The sequence below is a fragment of the Doryrhamphus excisus genome, chromosome 13 (assembly GCF_030265055.1).
Source record: "Doryrhamphus excisus isolate RoL2022-K1 chromosome 13, RoL_Dexc_1.0, whole genome shotgun sequence".
NCBI lineage: Eukaryota > Metazoa > Chordata > Actinopteri > Syngnathiformes > Syngnathidae > Doryrhamphus > Doryrhamphus excisus.
This window is the reverse complement of record NC_080478.1, coordinates 17,947,698-17,963,625: the sequence shown is the minus strand read 5'-3', so window position 1 is coordinate 17,963,625 and position 15,928 is coordinate 17,947,698. Positions and strand designations below refer to the sequence as shown.

The following is a 15,928-nucleotide window of genomic DNA, read 5'->3' as shown; positions in this document are numbered from 1 at the left end:
AGCGTTGTGGCTGTTTTTTTTTTACGGAAGTAGCGTTAGCTAGATGGGCTAGCAATATATTGTTAGCATTATATGTCATCATCAGTGCATGATCACAGCATGTACAGTATATGAAAGAATACATTTTTGACAATTTTGTAGTCGAAATCGGTACCTCGCAATGACATGCATTGTTAGCTAGCTCATATTAGCTTGTTTTCTTTCATTAAAATGCACACAAAAGGGAAGGAAATGTATTCAAGTCCTCCGGAGCGACACTCAACTTGTTTACTACGTTCCTGACCTTTCAGAGGGACAACGTAGAGGGCGTGTCTCAGCCTCCCAGCGACGACGTCATCCGAGAATTGTCCAGGTCCTTGCGACAAGCGCTGGGCGTGTCCTTGTTTGGCATCGACGTCATCATCAATAACCAAACGGGCCAACATGCTGTCATTGACGTCAACGCCTTCCCGGGTAAGCAGACGTCCTCTGGAGATGCTGATTAGATTTTGGAGCTGGAGAAACAACAAGGAAAGAAAATGAAATCGGGAATGTTAGATGAAATGGGAATGTATTGATCCCTTGGCCTCCAGGGAAATTCACGCTCAGTATAAATAAAGTACTGTCATGCAGGAACAATACAAAAATACACTATTTCATTTAGGGAAATGATGATGTCATGGGTGATGTGTCCACTAGGGGGAACCAGAGAACATTAGTGAGCACATCTGGAGAAAAATATGAAATATTACAGATCAATGTAATATATAGTATGTAGATCAGGGGTCTCAAACTCAATTTACCTGGGGGCCACTGGAGCTAGGGTCTGGGCGAGGCTGGGCCGCATCAGGTTTTCCAAAAAAAAAAAAAAAACATTTATTAAAAACAGAATAATAATAATAATAATAATAATAAAACGGCAAATAATCAAAACTTAAGAAACCACATATAGTTGGTGGGTAGACAAATTATTTTTTTCAGATTAAAATGAACAAAGCATTATTAGAGCCCTGTAGACATGACAAAACACGACTATAGTCACATTTATACTCTTTTTATTTACAACATATTGCGCAACTGCAGGGTCTTGAGACACATGCTAACTCGCAAACTAGAGAGCTAGCGACCTAAACGGTAGCCTTCAAGTTATTTCCTTTAAACTTAAATAGCCAAAAACTTACCACTTCCACACGCATAGGGAGGATAACTATTAACAGTTATTTAACCTTTAACATGAACATTAATCAAACGTAATATTTTTTTCTGGGTACATGATACCATACAGCAGGGGTCTCAAACACGCGGCCCGCGGGCCAGGCCAAATGTGGCCCGCAGGACACTAGTTTGAGGCCCCCGCCTTGATATGAAAGTTTAATGTTATTGCGGCCCGCGCAAGTTTGATATGGATGCTGTATGGTATCATGTACCCAGAAAAAATTATTACGTTTGATTAATGTTCATGTTAAAGGTTAAATAACTGTTAATAGTTAGCCTCCCTATCCGTGTGGAAGTGGTACCGTTAAGATATTTGAGAACAGTGGAACGTTTTATCAGAGCTTTTATTGTAGAAAATCGAAACCAAAGCACTGAAACTCAAACTAGGGCCTCAAACTAGTGTCCTGCGGGCCACATTTGGCCCACGGGCCGCATGTTTGAGACCCCTTGATGTATATCCGTCAGGATATATCCGTTGAGTGACATACCTGCTTGTCCAGGTTACGAGGGCGTGCCCGGGTTCTTCAACGACCTGCTCAACCACATCAGCGGCGTCCTCCAGAGTCACAGCTCCCACGACTTGAGCGCCCCCGGGCCCGCCTCCACGTCAGCACCGGCGTGTTGTTGCTGCGGCGGCAATAATGGCGGCGGCGGCCCCTGGATCGTGGAAGGGGACGCGGCAGGACTGAAGGGCCAGCGTCAGAGACTGGGCTGCAACTCGCCGATGTCGCCCAATTTCCAACAGCACTGCGTGTCCACGATAGCCACCAAGGCTTCCTCCCAGTGACTCCCCATGAGAAAAAAAAACACATAACAATGAATAATAATCATAATAATTATGATGTTCATGGTAATATATCTAATCAGAAGCTTTTCCTTTGTAGTTTTTTGTTTTGCAAATGATGGTGATTGGGTGTAAAGCTTTCTTTTCTCTCATGGCCTTTTTTTGTATTGTTGGTTGTGTCTAATGAGACTTTAACTGTAATGTGAACCTGATTTGTATTTGCTGCAGTTCAGCCCAGGGAGCAAATGGCTTAGAATTGCCGCCGGATCAGATGTGCAATGTATGATCGATCCTTTTGTTTGGATGCGTGTGTTCAAACTGACTCCTGCACAAAGCGTAGGGGTTAAGTTTGAAAGAGACAAGCTGTTTGCGAGTGTCGTCATTTTGACTTTAGACAGCTGAAAAGAAAAAAACAACTCCGTGTGACCAACAGGAAGACACATTCCGTCTGTTTTTTTTTGTTTCCGCCACTCGGACGATTCCATTATGAGATTTCTCACCGCTTATTTTGTCCTCGTGTTTTCTGCTAGCTAACTACTCTCCTGTGGATTCAATCGACTCTATTTTTGTTAATAAGATCATTTATTTCACTTTTTAATTATTTTTTTTACACAATACCCAATGATTTACGACTCGATGTTCCAAACATTACCCTCACTTGAATGGAATCGTCTGCTGCTGAAACGGACTTAACTCGACTCACTAAAAAATAAAAATAGATGCGACTTTAATGAATTAGAATTAGAAATTAAAGTCACCCCTCATGTGGGAAATTTGATTTGTTTTTTAATATATTTTTTGTTTTACTAAGAGCGATTTATTTTGCTGAGATTTTATTGGGGGAGAAAAATGTTTTATATAAAATGTCGGCATGTGAACAAGTTATATTTACTAGAAGAAAAAAATATGGAGAACAAATGTGTTAAAAGGGACAAATGTGTGCAAAACTGCCAAATCTTATTTTGAGTGGGGTGGGGTCAGGGGGTGGGGGGTTCTTATTATAAAGCCTGCTTCTTCATTTATTAGTGGGGACCATCTCACCAGCATCATTTAGGGGAATCAACCATGTTGTGTTCAATGTCACGTTAATAACGTGATAAATTGGTGAATCTGTGCACCCCGGCCTGTTTCCACGCCTCCAAATGTTTACTCCTTGGGTGTCGTGTACAGTACGTGTATTATACGCCTAAGCTTACAACCGTACAGTGCCGTTGTTTGGTATGCATTGTTGTCATTCAAAAAAGGAATCCACAGCTTTTTTTTTTTTTTTTAAATCAAACAGTCAACCGACCAGAGACTGAAATAAATGAGTGAAAATGTGTTTTTGTTTTTTTTTGTGATTTCTTTCCACGTGAGCAATTCTCCACAGACATTTATTGGCCCCCAGTTTGATGAATGGCACATTCCATAATAGTAAAAAAAAAAAAAATCACATGAAATATTTCTAAGATGCTATACAATAATAATAATGATCCCTTCAGAAAAATAAAATATTTTCATAATTTTCTGTACATGTAAAAAAAAAAAAACAACACATAGATATTTACAAGAAGAGCAGACAAGAGGTTAAAGAGGGCTATTAAATGCTAATGGGGTTGCCGTGTGGGACGTGCCCCAGGGTTGGCCAACAGTCCGAGAATGGTGGAGAGACAGTGCAGCTTCTCCTTGACGTGCTCTGGAAGCTTCTCGTTCTCTTTGTACCTGCGTGGAACGAACACGTACATCGTTAATCGTCGATATACATGAAGTGACATACGCAAACATTCAGTCATTCAATTCATGCATTCCTTGCACTCTTTATTGCTCTTATTTATTGTGTGGAAATATGGGCTAATAACTATAAAAGTAATCTTCACTGGATAAATGTACTGCAAAAAAAGGTCAGTAAGGAAAATGCATAATGGCGCCTACAGAGAACATACTAACTCCTTATTTCTAAAATCACAAATACTTCAACTTGCTGATATAGTTCATCTTCAAACAGCTAAAATAATGCATAAGGCTACAAAAAAATTTTTTTTAATTTTTGAATTAAAAAAATATAATAAAACTATATTAGAAAGGCAGGAAGTGAACATATGTAAAATAAAAAATGTAAAATAAAATAAAAATGTATAAAATAAATACAAATAAATAAATAAATAATTTTTAAAAATTATATTATGAAAGCAGGAAGTGAACAAATCTAACAGATGGAGGGGTAGGATTTAATAAGCTTTGCTTCTTCCTACTCCTTTTGGACATGTGGAACTGTGAAATGATTATGGGATGCATTCAATTGTAATCTGATGCATGTTCAAATGAAATAAAACCATAAAAAAATTAAAATTAAAAAAATAAATAAATTAATTAATTAATTAATTAAAAAAACAAAAAACAAAATTATGTTAGAAAGGCAGGAAGTGAACAAATGTAACAGTTACTGATTGTAAAGGTACCAGATGGAGGGGTAGGATTTAATATAAAAAATATATTATTTTTTTTAATTAAAAAAAAAAACGTTTTAATTTAAAAAATATATATATATTAAAAAATAAAAATAAAAAAAACTTAAATTATATTAGAAAGCAGGAAGTGAACAAATGTAACAGTTACTGATTGTAAAAGTACCAGATGGAGGGGTAGGATTTAATAAGCTTTGCTTCTTCCTACTCCTTTTGGACATGTGGAACTGTGAACTGATTATGTGATGCATTCAATTGTAATCTGATGCATGTTCAAATGAAATAAAACCATTACCATTACTCACTGTAAAAAACTAAATCCACCAAAATAATATTAGAAACAGGACCAAAATGTCATATTTTCTCATGCACTCCAAATCATTAGTAATGCAAAGAAATTTTGCGGCATAACAACCTTTCTCCGATTATTGCCTGCTTCCTGTGAATCTAACTGATGCATTTAGGGCCCACTAGTGACATTGTGTCATCCACAGGTGAGATGTGTAATGAAGTGGGTAATCGTCACCTGGTGATGCGTCCCTCGGGAGACGTGTAGGTGATGCAGGATACCCCGGCCTGAACCACCAGCTGAGAGCCGTCGTTGAACTGCACCCACACTTCGCCGCTTGTGAGCTGAGGAGAATAACGACCACATGTTTTATAAAAAAGGACAGCATCATCTGTAGCGCTGGATGCTAACGTAGCCTCCTTACCTGTGAGGCCCAGCCCACGTTGGGCACAAAAATGGACTTGACCACTTTGCCTGTGTTCTGCAGGACGTCCTGACGAGTGGGAGAGCTTTTCTTACTCAGGCTGGCCGAGGTGAAGTCAGAGCCGTCGTAGGAGATCATCTACACATACACATGGTAGCAATGTTGAGGATGACAACATCTACACCAGGGGTCTCAAACCCTATTTACTTGGGGGACACTGGAGCTAGGGTCTGGGTGAGACTGGTTTTCCAAAAAAAACAATTTAAAAAAAATGCATTTATTAAAAACAGAAAAAATGAAAAAAACTTAGCTTTGGTTCAATTTTCTACAAGAAAAGCTCTGATAAAACATTCCACTGTTCTCAAATATCTTAATTTTTATTTTTCTACATGAAATAAGATGAAAAATAAATTTAAAAAAATCAAGAATAAAGAAAATCAATCAATCAGTAATAGATAAATAAATATAATAATAATAAAACACCAAATAATAAAAACTTAAGAAACCACATATAGTTGGTGGGTAGACAAATTATTTTTTTTCAGATTAAAATGAACAAAGCATTATTAGAGCCCTGTAGACATGACAAAACACGACTATAGTCACATTTATACTCTTTTTATTTACAACATATTGCGCAACTGCAGGGTCTTGAGACACATGCTAACTCGCAAACTAGAGAGCTAGCGACCTAAACGGTAGCCTCCGAGTTATTTCCTTTAAACTTAAATAGCCAAAAACTTACCACTTCCACACAGATAGGGAGGATAACTATTAAGAGTTATTTAACCTTTAACATGAACATTAATCAAACGTAATCATTTTTTTCTGGGTACATGATACCATACAGCAGGGGTCTCAAACACGAGGCCCGCGGGCCAAATGTGGCCCGCAGGACACTAGTTTGAGGCCCCCGCCTTGATATGAAAGTTTAATGTTAGTGCGGCCCGCGCAAGTTTGATATGGATGCTGTATGGTATCATGTACCCAGAAAAAATTATGTTTGATTAATGTTCATGTTAAAGGTTAAATAACTCTTAATAGTTATCCTCCCTATCCATGTGGAAGTGGTAAGTTTTTGGCTATTTAAGTTTAAAGGAAATAACTTGAAGGCTACCGTTTAGGTTGCTAGCTTGATTTTCTTTATTCAAAAACTTACCACTTCCACACGGATAGGGAGGATAACTATTAACAGTTATTTAACCTTTCTCAAACTAGTGTCCTGTGGGCCACATTTGGCTTGCGGGCCGCGTGTTTGAGACCCCTGATCTACGCACACTGAGAGACTCACCGAAGGGGTGATCTTCGGAGGTTGAGGAGGTGAAAGTGTATCAGGAGGAGCGGTCGGCTGAGACGGAAGTGATGATGTTGAGTCGGGGTTGGCGGGCCTCCTAAAGAAGATAAGCAGGAATAATGATGCAGCCTGGAAGAGGAAGAGGAGGAGGAGGAGGAGGAGGAGGATGGACTCGTCGTGTTGTGGTACCTTCCAATGGTGATGGGGAAGAAAGGAACCTTCTTGGTGCTGCGCTCCTCCTCCAGCGTGATGGCCGCCTCCAAGGACAGGCACAGGCCGTGTCCCTCGTCAGACTGCTCCACGTAGGCGCGGCCCTCGGGGCTCAGACCGCTCAGCCCCGCCTCGCCTTTCACCGTGCACGACTTCCCGCTCTTTTCCACCACTCGCACCAGCTCCGACGTCTTGTGGGTCTTCGCTCCTGTGTGGTAGAGGAACCACACATAGAGGAACATGAAACACAATGCCTCTTTTATCACTGTTAATTGGTTCCAGGCGCTGCACGGTGATCTAGTGGTTAGCGCACAGACCTCACAGCTAGGAGACCAGGGTTCAATTCCACCCTCAGCCATCTCTGTGTGGAGTTTTGTGTGGGTTTTCTCCGGGTACTCCGGTTTCCTCCCACATTCCAAAAACATGCTAGGTTAATTAGCGACTCCAAATTGTCCATAGGTATGAATGTGAGTGTGAATGGTTGTTTGTCTATATGTGCCCTGTGATTGGCTGGCCACCAGTCCAGGGTGTACCCCGCCTCTCGCCCAAAGACAGCTGGGATAGGCTCCAGCACCCCCCGCAACTCTTGTGAGGAAAAGCGGTAGAAAATTAATGAATGAACGAATAAACGGATATTAATTTTGGGCAAGGGCTGCATGGTGTGCAAGTGGTTAGCATGCAGGCTTCACAGCTAGGAGCCCCGAGTTCAATTCCACTCTTGACCATCTCTGTGTGGAGTTTTGTGTGGGTTTTCTCCAGGTACTCCGGTTTCCTCCCACATTCCAAAAACATGATAGGTTAATTAGCGACTCCAAATTGTCCATAGGTATGAATGTGAGTGTGAATGGGTGTTTGTCTATATGCGCCCTGTGATTGGCTGGCCACCAGTCCGGGGTGTACCCCGCCTCTCGCCCGAAGACAGCTGGGATAGGCTCCAGCAATTTCCGCCTGTTTACAACCTTCTAAATACAGTTTTTAACATTATTAGAGCCCTCTACACAGACAATAGCACCCCTATAGTCACCTTTACACTCATATTAGCCAATATTGTAGATATAATAAGATACTTGCGCTATTGTGTGTTGTGCTAAATGACAACAGGAAGACAGGAAGTGGCATCGGGGGTTCAGAGTCTGTATTTTTAATAGGCATTATTGTGCCTGTCGTGACATAAATCAAACCTACAATAAAGTTTCGTGCTCGTGTGTCTCATCAAACATTACTGACACCTACTGACCAGTGTAGAATACTACAGGTAATTCCCAGTGTCTTTGAATGCATCTTCTTATATTTGTATTTTACTTCATTAACTCATTTTTATGCTTAATTTAGTAAAAAATATAATAATATTTGCTTTGAAATGCATTTTTTTTTTTACTAATAATGGGTTGTATGGTTTATTACGTAATACAGTATATTAAAAATAAAGGTATGAAATTGTAGTTTATAAGCATTCCCACTATTGTAGTTCCATGCTATTGAAATATTAAAAGTAGCTCACCGTCATAGAAGCAGACCTCCAGGTCAGCGTTGGGGGAGTTCTCCATCAACATGACCTTGGCGTACTTGGTATAAAGGGTCACCTTGGGGGTCTTGGACTTCACCAGCTGAACGAACCTGGAGGCGTACTGGTACTTCTTCCAGTATTTTTCTAAAAGACGCAACAAGCACCGATGAGTACAACAAATCAGAGCGAGGTCGTGTGCGCTCACATGTACGCTAACCTGGAAGGTCATCATAGCTGCAAATGAGGATATCTTCTGGGGGGGCAGGTGGACAGTCCAGCACGGGAAACCCTTTCCCGCCATTGGGCTGGTAGATCGTCACCTGCGGGAAACGGCATATTCCGGCTTAGATGTTGATGAACAAAATAAAAAGAGTAAAAGCGCGCGTCTGAGAAATGAAGATCTCACCATGGAGCCGTCGGAGGAGATCCTGAGGACTTCTTTAACCCTCTCTTGTCCATTTTGGCACTTTAAGAGCTCCATGCATACCTCGCCTGTGTCCAGGATGCTGACCTGCGTAGAGATACCTCCTTTAATTGGCTTTAAATCATCAACGGAGAACACCTGTAGGAACATCTTACAACTGCGTTTTTAGTCTTCTGTCTTATGGCCTTCAGTCTTGCGGCACACAGAGGCGGGACCAGGTCTCTCAAGGTCTTCTTCTCCGTGCTGGATTTAGCGCAGGGGAGCTGAGATGATGATGATGATGAGGAGCAGTGAGGAGGCTGGAAGTGAGCTCCGGGTTGATTCTCTCTCTGGTACATGTCCAGGCTGGAGGGGTTGGTGTGATGCAGGCTGTGATGGGGGTCGGCGGACCGGCTTACCGCCTGATCCGTCCACGAGCCGTGGACCTCTAAGTGGCCTCTGTCGCCATGGAAACTAACACCGCTGCTGTGAGTGCTTCTGTCGGCGGGCCTCAGGCCGCAGCCTGAGAAAGAAAAGGAAATATTAGTCAGGATCTTCTTGAGCTGGAGTTTAATTCTTCACTGTTTGGACTATTTAACGCTTACTGGTTTTAAATCCTTTCATTCATGTCCGGAGCTTATAAGCGAGAAGATACAACTTGGCAACATCCAACACAATCCGGAACTTTGTAGTGTATCTCATACACGCACAGACATCAAGAGTTTACCTTCGTTATTGAGCCAGTTAGTAACTCCCTCCATGTCCTGATATGGAAGGTTTGATGGATGTGCCGTCTGAGTGGAGAACATGTATCCAGAACTGGAAAATAAAAGAGTAGAAGTAAATCCATACAGTAACAGTCAGGTTGACGGAGTAGGAAGAGAAAGAGTGTGTTTACTTCGCGGACTGCTTGACAGGAGGTGAAGGTATCTGCCCATGCTCTGAGAACGGATGAGGCGTGGAGGACAAAGGGAAGACTGGTCTTCCTTTGCCTGTTAGTGACTCCTCTGAGTGACATCTGCCCTGCTCGGTCGGACCGGGTCCTTGGAGCGGTACTGAGGAGCCGCAGCGATCCGAAGATTGGGCTCTCCGGAGGTAGCGGGAGTGTGGCTGACTAGTTCCTCCGCCATGAAGAACCCTGCCTCTACCTTCATTGTGAAATATGTCCAGTGGATGCTGCTGCTGCTGCTGATGCTGCCACTCATCTCCATCCTCAAAACAGGTCCTGGTGGGCTGGAGTGGAAGGTTCGGGATGGCAGTCATGCGGTTGGGCAGCGCTGAGCCAATGATGTGCCGTGTTCTCCTCTGAAGGCGGCTTCCGCTGCTGCCTGACATTGAGGAGGTGCAGGCCGTGGAGATGGTAGCAATGCCGCTATCCATGGAGCAATCATCAACCAGGCCCAGATCCTTGGCCTTGGTCCTGCACAGCAGGCTCTGAGTCATAAACGGATGGTCCAGAACCGCAGACAGGCTGGGCCGATGAGCGGGATTCTTCTGCAGAAGCTGATGGATGAGATCCTTAGCCTCCGGAGAAACATGACCGGGCATCTCATATTCCCCAAGGACCACTTTGGAGAGCGTGTGCTTGACTGTGTCCGTGTCAAACGGGGGGCGGCCCATGAGGAAGGCGTAGAACATGCAGCCCAGTGACCAGACATCAGACTCGAGGCCGTGAGCGCTGCGCGTGGCCACCTCGGGGGAGATGTAGTTGGGCGTCCCGCACATGGTGAAGTGCTTCTCGGTGGGGAGTTTGAGCTGAGTGGCCAGGCCGAAGTCTGCGACCTTAATGTTCATGTTGTTGGTCAGCAGCAAGTTTGACAAGGTCAGGTCTCGATGCAAGATGCCGTGAGTGTGTAAGTACAGCATCCCTTTCACTATTTGATGCATGAAGTGTCTCGCTGTGACAAAAAACACATAAAGGACACTACTGAAAAAGGAGGAAAACTAGTGGGAATCAACCATCAGCTTATTTCGGGGAAAAATCATATCTCGATAGCAGGGGTCTCAAACACGCGGCCCGCAGGGACACACAGTTTGAGGCCCCCGCCTTGATATGAAAGTTTAATGTTAGTGCAGCCCGCGCAAGTTTGATATGGATGCTGTATGGTATCATGTACCCAGAAAAAATTATTACGTTTGATTGATGTTCATGTTAAAGGTTAAATAACTGTTAATAGTTATCCTCCCTATCCGTGTGGAAGTGGTAAGTTTTTGGCTTTTTAAGTTTAAAGGAAAAAACTTGGAGGCTACCGTTTAGGTCGCTAGCTCTCTAGTTTGCGAGTTAGCATGTGTCTCAAGACCCTGCAGTTGCACAATATGTTGTAAATAACCAAATAGCCAAATGTGGCCCGCAGGACACTAGTTTGAGGCCCCCACTTTGATATGAAAGTTTAATGTTAGTGCGGCCCGCGCAAGTTTGATATGGATGCTGTATGGTATCATGTACCCAGAAAAAATTATTACGTTTGATTAATGTTCATGTTAAAGGTTAAATAACTGTTAATAGTTATCCTCACTATCCGTGTGGAAGTGGTAAGTTTTTGGCTATTTAAGTTTAAAGGAAATAACTTGGAGGCTACCGTTTAGGTCGCTAGCTCTCTAGTTTGCGAGTTAGCATGTGTCTCAAGACCCTGCAGTTGCGCAATATGTTGATAATATATAATATGTTGATTGGTAAATAAAAAGAGTACGTATAAATGTGACTATAGTCTTGTTTTGTCATGTCTACAGGGCTCTAATAATGCTTTGTTCATTTTAATCTGAAAAAAATAATTTGTCTACCCACCAACTATATGTGGTTTCTTAATTTTTAATTATTTGCCATTTTATTATTATTATTATATTTATTTATTACTGATTGATTGATTTTCTTTATTCTTGATTTGTTTATTTATTCTATTTCTTATTTTTTGTAGAAAAATAAACATTAAGATATTTGAGAACAGTGGAATGTTTTATCAGAGCTTTTCTTGTAGAAAATCAAAACCAAAGCAAAGTTTATTCATTTTTCTGTTTTTAATAAATGCGTTTTGTTTTTTTTTGGAAAACCTGATGCAGCCCAGCCTCGCCCAGACCCTAGCTCCAGTGGCCCCCAGGTAAATTGAGTTTGAGACCCCTGCTTTATAGTAATATGCCACAAAATAAACATTACATAAATACCATTATTTCAAATGGAAAATCTGACCTTCCTCCTCGGAAAAAGGCATCTTGCGCTCCTTCAGGTAGCGGCCCATCTCTCCATTGTGACACATCTCTAACACCAGGTACACATAGTTACTGTCTTCAAAATAGTTGTACAGCTGCAAAACACATAAGAAGTGCAATTTCATCATAAACAAATACAACAAATGTAATAATAAAAAAAATAATAATATACATATATCAGTGGTTTATTTGTTCTCTAAAATGTTGAGCATCAGTTTTCACAACGCACATGTGTTGTTTTGTGACTGGGATGAATATAAAAAAAACAGCCGGGCTGCATGGTGGTCTTGTGGTTAGCACGCAGATCTCACAGCTAGGAGACCAGGGTTCAATTGCACCCTCGGCCATCTCTGTGTGGAGTTTGCATGTTCTCCAGTTTCCTCCCACATTCCAAAAACATGCTAGGTTAACTGGCAACTCCAAATTGTCCATAGGTATGAATGTGAGTGTGAATGGTTGTTTGTCTATATGTGCCCTGTGATTGGCTGGCCACCAGTCCAGGGTGTACCCTGCCTCTCGTCCGAAGACAGCTGGGATAGGCTCCAGCATGCCCGAAACCTTAGTGAGGATAAGCGATAGAAAATGAATGAATGAATAATAAGGGATGAAACAGGCTGTATGGTGGACAAGTGGTTAGTGCACAGGCCTCACAGCTAGGAGACCTGAGTTCAATTCCACCCTCATCCATCTCTGTGTGGAGTTTGCATGTTCTCCGCATGCATGCGTGGGTTTTCTCCGGGTACTCCGGTTTCCTCCCACATTCCAAAAACATGCTAGGTTAATTGGCGACTCCAAATTGTCCATAGGTATGAATGTGAGTGTGAATGGTTGTTTGTCTATATGTGCCCTGTGATTGGCTGGCGACCAGTCCAGGGTGTACCCCGCCTCTCGCCTGAAGACAGCTGGGATAGGCTCCAGCACCCCTGCGACCCTCGTGAGGATAAGCGATAGAAAATGAATGAATGTTTGTACGGCCATATTTTTTCAATGTACAGCGCGTTCCTTAAAACTGTTAAAATCCTGTCTTGTCTCACTCTTGTGGAGTCAATCTCGTGCATTGTTAAAGAGTGAATTATGGGATTACAGTAAAGAGAAGATGTAACCATGGCAACAATAACAGAAAGCTAATACGTGCCAGCAGACTCCTTTAGAAAAGAGTCGTTTATTTAGCATTCATGTGAAATGTTACCTCAAGTATGGAGGGATGCTTTAAGCGGCAGTGAATCTCCACCTCATTTGTCACACGCTGGACCATCCCGGCTTTGTGCATGGATTTCTTGTCGATCTGCAAAGGACAGAAAAGGAGAAAATGACACCGCTGCCACCTAACAGGAGGAAGTGACGAACAGTCAACCTGTCGTCTGCAAAGACAATGAAACACTGACATTAGCGGGGAGCCAAGAAATCCTACCTATTAGGAGGGGCGTGACAGCTGTGTGGCGTTACGAACAAAATCATCGACATTGAGTGAGCTAACGCTTACCGTTTTGATGGCAACCTCCAGACCAGTCTTGACAGATTTTGCCCGGTAGACACATGCGAAGGAGCCTTTGCCGAGGAGGGTGAGGACTTTAAAATCCTGCAGGGAAAGGAAACATAAAATAATGCAGATTATGACTTACCAGTATCTCGATATTTGCTGAGATTTTAACGCTATTTATATAAAAAAATATATCTAATATAATTCCTACTACGTTACCCTCGTTTTGCACTCTGTGTGCATGCTAGCGAGCCTGCACCCAACCCACCGAGATAAAGACAATATTCACTCTGTTCATGCCGTTGTTCTATTGAACAAATGCAAAAGACAAGGAAAACAGACACCGATGCGCATGTTATTTTTTATTTATTGTGACATTAATTATTTATTCATCATTGTCCTATGACTACATAGGTCCCGAGAGACATTTCCAACAATCTACACAACATAGTCTGACACTAAAACAAAGAGAGAGGGCATTGATACGTGCATAATAAATAATAAATGAATATATTACATATTCTAATTCAGGGGATTGAGCATCTACAATCAGGTTTAAATTTGAGCATTTTTATTTGTTCCCCCAATGGTCAGTTCTCAAAAATACACAAATGAGTGCGGCAAAATATAAAAATTAGTGCATTTGTACACTAACCCAATACATTTTTGCCAAATTTGATCCCATAACACACATAAACAATACCTCAATATTGATCTGCTGATTAAAAAACAATGCATCCTCGTCATCTGTGCCGTTTTGAAAGTATGAGTTGAGAACTTGCTGGTAAAAGGTCCCTCCACTCTGCGACATGCTGGACGGCAAAAGGATGATCCATCCAATGATTTATAATGGTAAAATCCGCCCACAACAAATGCTAACGGCTAAAGCAGCCACGAACACCTGACGCCATCAGATGGCCAACCACAACCCGTCATTATCCCGGCGTTCTTCCCGCTAGAGACGCCAACCTGAGCCGTCTCCAAGCAGCAGAGGGGCGGCGACAAAAGTACCACTGTTGGTCCTCCTAATCATACTGTATTACGAATAGAAAAAAGCGCCGCTTTTGGTAGAAAATCAACAAAATCGCATCGTCATTCCAATTAGCATATTTACGCACAGAACATTAGCATTAGTGGTGACTTTATTTGGCCAACATAAATACTGATATTATGACTACTGTATGATAACAAAGACAATTCCGAGTCATGTTACACATACAATTAGGCGAAATGTTTACACATTAAAGTGCACATTTTACACAGAATACAGTAGTCGCATCAGGAGTTGCTTTATATGGCCAAAGTTAATGAACAATAATACCTTATGATGAATGAGTGGCAACCAATTTGAGGGCGTGTTCAACAAAGACAAATATGTTTACAAGAGAAATTCAGATACCTTATTTATACCTTCAAGCCGCCAAGAAATATATATTTACGTGTTTTGAACATGTAAGCATAACAAGTAGCAACAACAACAACTCAGGCTAAAATGAAGTCACAAGTATGTGGTAGCGTAACCTATGTCTTAACCAGTCCTTGCTAGCTTGCAGTAACACAAAAAGTACTTTAAACAGACTTACGCTAAGTTACGCTAATAATTTTCAGAAATGGATATCGCCTTACTACGGACAACCGACAACCAATTTGGGGGTGTGTTCAACATAGAGGAAAATGTTTACAGGCGAAATGCAGATACCTTATTCACACATTAAAACAACCAGAGCTGATTCGGCAATAAAGAAAAAGAATACAACTTCTTTACGTGTTTTGAACCGGTACGCTAGCTCGCTTAGCCGGTCGATGCTAACTTGCGCTAGCAGCAAACACTCACCTCAATTCTGTCGCCGATTGAAACACTCATTTTGCCTTTGTTCGCATGTAGACTTGTGCTAACGTAATCCGTTCATGGATATTCACCAATGCCAGTCGTCATGCATCAAATACGGATTGTTGTGATGTTCCCCTCCAAAACTTTGTCGTAGCTTCCATTTTGAATTTTTTGTTTTGCCTCCATTATTTTGAAAATGCGCGTCCGTTACCCTGCGTGCTTACGTCATCAATGGTTGTATCCAAATTCGGGGTGTGTCCTTAAAGGGACCAGCAGCCAATGCGGTCGAGGAAAACTGGTTCCTTTAAGAGTCCAAGACCCTAGATCTCAGCCTGCGCACTTCACCGCAAATGTGTGTAGTAAAGTATGCAATGGAGCAGAAAGTCCGCCATGTTGGTAATCAAGCGACCTGGGCGTGGCTAAGCGGAGAACAATGGTAACATGGATAACAACATTGAAGTGTTTACACAATTTATTTCAGTAATTGCATTGTTTGTAGATTTAATGGACAATAACCTAAATCCCCACCAACTTAATTGTCATGATTTCAACTAATCGCCCAGAGAAACAAAGCAGTTGCAAAATATTATCCCTTTCGGCATATTTTCGGGTTGTCACGTGTTCACATACGCTAGCTTCTTGCTATACTGCCGGTCCTATAACGCTGCTAGCAAATAATCCTGGCAATGGAGGAGTATTAAAGATTAGTTTCAAGATGAGCACTGAGCTAATGGCAGAAGACAACATTTCAGTAGCATTTTATGGACCCTTGGAGCGTTTTTTAATTGGGACGGCCTTAGCGTGACGTCAGCACTCCCAGCAAACGCTGAGGACGCAGAGGCACACATGACCACGCCCCGTTCT

At 42.0% G+C, this 15,928-nt stretch overlaps 2 protein-coding genes across 3 annotated transcripts in view; one reads left to right on the top strand and one right to left on the bottom strand.

The window, feature by feature from the left end:
• itpk1b (inositol-tetrakisphosphate 1-kinase b) overlaps window positions 1–3,299 on the top strand; it is a 47,306-nt gene extending 44,007 nt beyond the window's left edge. Inside the window, exons 10-11 of the mRNA XM_058090804.1 lie at window positions 291–453; window positions 1,695–3,299. Coding sequence (XP_057946787.1) covers window positions 291–453; window positions 1,695–1,981 — 450 coding nt within the window. The 3' untranslated portion in view covers window positions 1,982–3,299. The remainder of the gene's footprint in view (window positions 1–290; window positions 454–1,694) is intronic.
• A 31-nt stretch (window positions 3,300–3,330) lies between these two features.
• Window positions 3,331–15,443, bottom strand: plk4 (polo-like kinase 4 (Drosophila)). 2 transcript variants are annotated; one of them, XM_058090790.1, is made up of 16 exons: window positions 15,068–15,443; window positions 13,237–13,332; window positions 12,943–13,038; window positions 11,734–11,848; window positions 9,698–10,447; window positions 9,448–9,604; window positions 9,277–9,368; window positions 8,726–9,072; window positions 8,553–8,657; window positions 8,364–8,466; window positions 8,141–8,290; window positions 6,619–6,847; window positions 6,427–6,526; window positions 5,136–5,273; window positions 4,949–5,055; window positions 3,331–3,679 (listed from the first exon to the last, which is right to left on the bottom strand). In XM_058090790.1, exons 1-16 carry the CDS (start codon window positions 15,095–15,097, stop codon window positions 3,565–3,567), a joined length of 2,730 nt encoding a protein of 909 aa, XP_057946773.1. In that variant the 5' UTR covers window positions 15,098–15,443; the 3' UTR covers window positions 3,331–3,564. The 2 variants fall into 2 exon arrangements, with proteins under 2 accessions (XP_057946773.1, XP_057946772.1); XM_058090789.1 differs by having other exon boundaries at window positions 9,448–10,447; window positions 15,068–15,442.
• Window positions 15,444–15,928: the final 485 nt, after the last annotated feature.